Source organism: Portunus trituberculatus, chromosome 31, assembly GCF_017591435.1.
Source record: "Portunus trituberculatus isolate SZX2019 chromosome 31, ASM1759143v1, whole genome shotgun sequence".
NCBI classification, from domain to species: Eukaryota; Metazoa; Arthropoda; class Malacostraca; order Decapoda; family Portunidae; genus Portunus; species Portunus trituberculatus.
Window position 1 is genome coordinate 1,776,622 of NC_059285.1, and position 3,669 is coordinate 1,780,290.

The following is a 3,669-nucleotide window of genomic DNA, read 5'->3' on the forward strand; positions in this document are numbered from 1 at the left end:
GAAGAGGAGGAGGAGGAAAAGGAGGAGGAATGGGGAGGAGGAGGAGGAGGAGGAGGAGGAGGAGGAGGAGGAGGGAGGAGGAGGAGGAGGGTGATGAAGAAAAGGTGTAAGAAAAGAAAAAAGAGCGACAAGGATTGTGATAAATGAAGGAGACATGGACAATGCTGATAATGACAACAAATAAACAAACAAACAAACAAAACAACAAATAACAAAGAAAAGGAGGAAGAAAAAAATAACGAATAACCACCACCGCCACCACCAACACCACCACCACCACCACCAACACCACAAACAACAATAATAACAACTGCTCTTCTTCCCCCTGCTATCTCCTTCTCCCTTGCAGCCCCAGCCACGCCCCCTCCCACCAAAAGAGGTACCTAGCGGCTTACCTGCAGGCTGAGAGGGCAGGCAGCACCACGGGGGACTGCACAGCCTACCACCCAACCTGCCCAAAGACCCTGCTGACGAAAACGAAACTGTCTGTGTAGGGATACGTGTGTGTGTGTGTGTGTGTGTGTGTGTGTGTGTGTGTGTGTGTGTGTGTGTGTGTGTGTCAGTCTGTTTGTCTTTCTGCTTGTCTAAATATGTATGTTTGGGTTCCTATCTATCTATCTATTTATATTTATCTCTATCTGTCTATCTATCTATGTTTGTCTATTTATGTTTGTTTATGTGCTTGTCTGTCTGTCTCAGTGTTTGTCAGTATGTATGTTTGTATGTGTGTCTGTCCGTCTAACTACCTACCTATATATTTATCTATGTTAGTTTTTTTCTCTTTCTATCTGTCTGTTTGTTTGTTTGTCTGTCTGTCTATCTGTTTGTTTATCTGTCTATTAGTTCTTTATGCAATGTATGTACTACGTGTTTGTGTTATTTCAAAGGGTATTCCTAAAATAAGTTAACGTTATTAGTAATAGGAATACTATTAATGTTATTACTATTGTTGTTGTTTTTATTATTATTATTATTATTATTATTATTATTATTATTATTATTATTATTATTATTATTATTATCATTATTATTATTATTATTATTATTATTCCTATCATTAAATCCAGAACAAAGTCGCATTTTCCATCCTTCTTATGCACATTTTTAACTAGTGTGTGTGTGTGTGTGTGTGTGTGTGTGTGTGTGTGTGTGTGTGTGTGTGTGTGTGTGTGTGTGTGTGTGTGTGTGTGTGTGTGTGTGTGTGTGTGTGTGTGTTACATGGGAAAAACCGGTCACAACAGAAAGAACATTCTGAAACACCTCTTCGCCGCGCTTCAACTGCATGAAAAAGTCGAGTTGAAGCGACACGGGGTATGAAAATAAAAAGTTTTTCTACATTACGTACGAGAGAACAGCCTCAGGAACTCAGCTAATCCTCTCTGTAGCCTGTGAGAATAAGGCTTTGTGTGAGAAGACAGTATTAGTAGCAGCTCCTATTAATCAAACATTCTCAACCTTAAAAACCTTTACTGCTCCGGGCGCCTTCCGATATTACTGTAAATTGGATTGGACAACGAACGTGATAAGAAACACCGTGACGCCATCACTGAGCGGCGCCCCCTCCCTACTACCACCACTGTGTATAGCAGTGACTCTATAACAAGGAGCCGTATTCAGAAGCACTTTGTTCTCTCACCATGACAGTTTTCCAAAGCCACAGAGACGATTTGCCATGTTCTCCAGCGTGTTTCTCCTGATATCGTAGAAATCTTGTTCATCTGTCACTACAAACATAAAAACACGCTTATGAACTCCGTGTAACTTCAACTGTTATAGGGGCGTTTAAAACTGGAGGTGCGGACTGTGGAACGGGGAGCCAGGGAAGTGATGTGGTGCACAGGACTTCACCACTCACCACTCCATGATACAAAGCGACAATTGCGTCCAAACTTAACAAGATTATTGACGGGTGAGATGAGTTGGTTTATCACTAAATTGGAAAGAATAATCATGCCTATATTTCAACCACGCATTATTACGGCTGGTGTGTGGGGCGCGTTGTACCGTGTATCCATACAGTACATGTGTTCCTGTCACTCAATACACCGAAGAATTTCAATATTTACTGTTTCTAAGGAAGGGACAAAAGTTATCATTGGAGGATGAGGAGAAAAACGAGGAATTGAAGCATTGAAGCACGAGGAACACAAAGGTAGGACACGCATCACTAGTAAATCAGTCACTCCTTACAATGTTATGTTTGTGTCAACCTATATACTGCACACTGTTTAATCTCATGCAGGTAACGAGGCAACGGAGGATGACGAAGGAAGAGGTAGACCACATCGAAGAGAGAGAGAGAGAGAGAGAGAGAGAGAGAGAGAGAGAGAGAGAGAGAGAGAGAGAGAGAGAGAGAGAGAGAGAGAGAGAAAGGGGGGAACAACAGGGAGAACGAAGAAGACGAAGTAGAGGAAAACAATGATAACAATAATAGAGAAAAGCTGACAATATAGAAGTAAATTCTGATGAGGAGTTATAAATAAGACGAGACATAACACAAGGAATGCTTATACCTACTCTCAACACTCACCTCCACCATGACACCCACAATAACCCGAGAAGACACACACAATCAATCAGGACCAACACCTTTCCTCGCGTCCATATACTCACGCTGAGACTTTAAGGCCTGTATTCTGAAACGCTTTGCTCTCTCGCCGTCACCGCTTTCCAATGGCTCCAGTTCAAGATACTCGTGTTTTTAAGAGCATTTCTTACCGTTCTGGTGATGGATTGGCAAGATTTCTAGTTTACTAAAAGGAAAAACTGTCTTGAAATCCGGCTAGTTGTCTCTGTGGCCATGGAAAATTGTTATTGTGAGAGGTGAAGGCGCTACGGTAGCAGTTCTCCAGGCTGCAAATTATCGCCTTTAACACTCCTTGACACTGACACTCGCCCCAAAACACCCTCACTCACCTTACCATTGACATCCCCACCCACTCACTCACTACCACCACCACCTCCGCCGCCGCCACCGCCGCAGCATCCGCCTCCACCTGTTGACTTCCCTCGCGCCGCCACCTGACGCTTTAGGCAACCAACATCCACTTAACCCAAGACGCTCACCGTTCTTTCATGATTGACAGTGATATATATAAACTCTCTCTCTCTCTCTCTCTCTCTCTCTCTCTCTCTCTCTCTCTCTCTCTCTCTCTCTCTCTCTCTCTCTCTGACCTTCCTCAGGATACAACAATATCAGTCAAGCTAATCTTTCCACATCATCGATCCTTCTCCCCTCGCTGCCGTCATCGCCCCCCATGACCTGCCTATATAACTAAAGTATCAATTACATTTTGAGTGATTGACTGTAACAGTGAAGATGGCTTTACAATATACTAAACTAGAATGTATAATAAAGATCTGCCTTCATTAACAGAAGTGACGCCAGAGAGCAGCACTTCCTCCAGCCGCTGAAAGTTCCCTCTGTCCCTTCAAGTATTGTGTACTATACGCTTGTTCCTCAAAAGTGACAGCAAGCGTGGCACACTGGTGGGACCAAGCACACAGTTATGTCAACACTAAACTCCCCAGGACATGATGCCAACACGTACCTACAGTATAAGTCGTGCATGACCTCTCCTGACCGCTAAAACACACGATGTAATTTGGCCAGGGACCTCCCCGTAGCAGCGACAGTAGTAGTGAAAGCTTAGTGAAATAGTAATAATG

The 3,669-nt window shown here is 43.2% G+C and overlaps 1 protein-coding gene across 1 annotated transcript in view; it reads left to right on the forward strand.

Annotated features, from left to right (window-relative positions):
* The window catches only part of LOC123511648, a 3,442-nt gene extending 2,725 nt beyond the window's left edge, over positions 1-717 (forward strand). The window contains exon 4 of the mRNA XM_045267691.1: positions 350-717. Within this exon, the coding sequence (XP_045123626.1) occupies positions 350-494 (145 nt within the window). The 3' untranslated portion in view covers positions 495-717. The remainder of the gene's footprint in view (positions 1-349) is intronic.
* Positions 718-3,669: the final 2,952 nt, after the last annotated feature.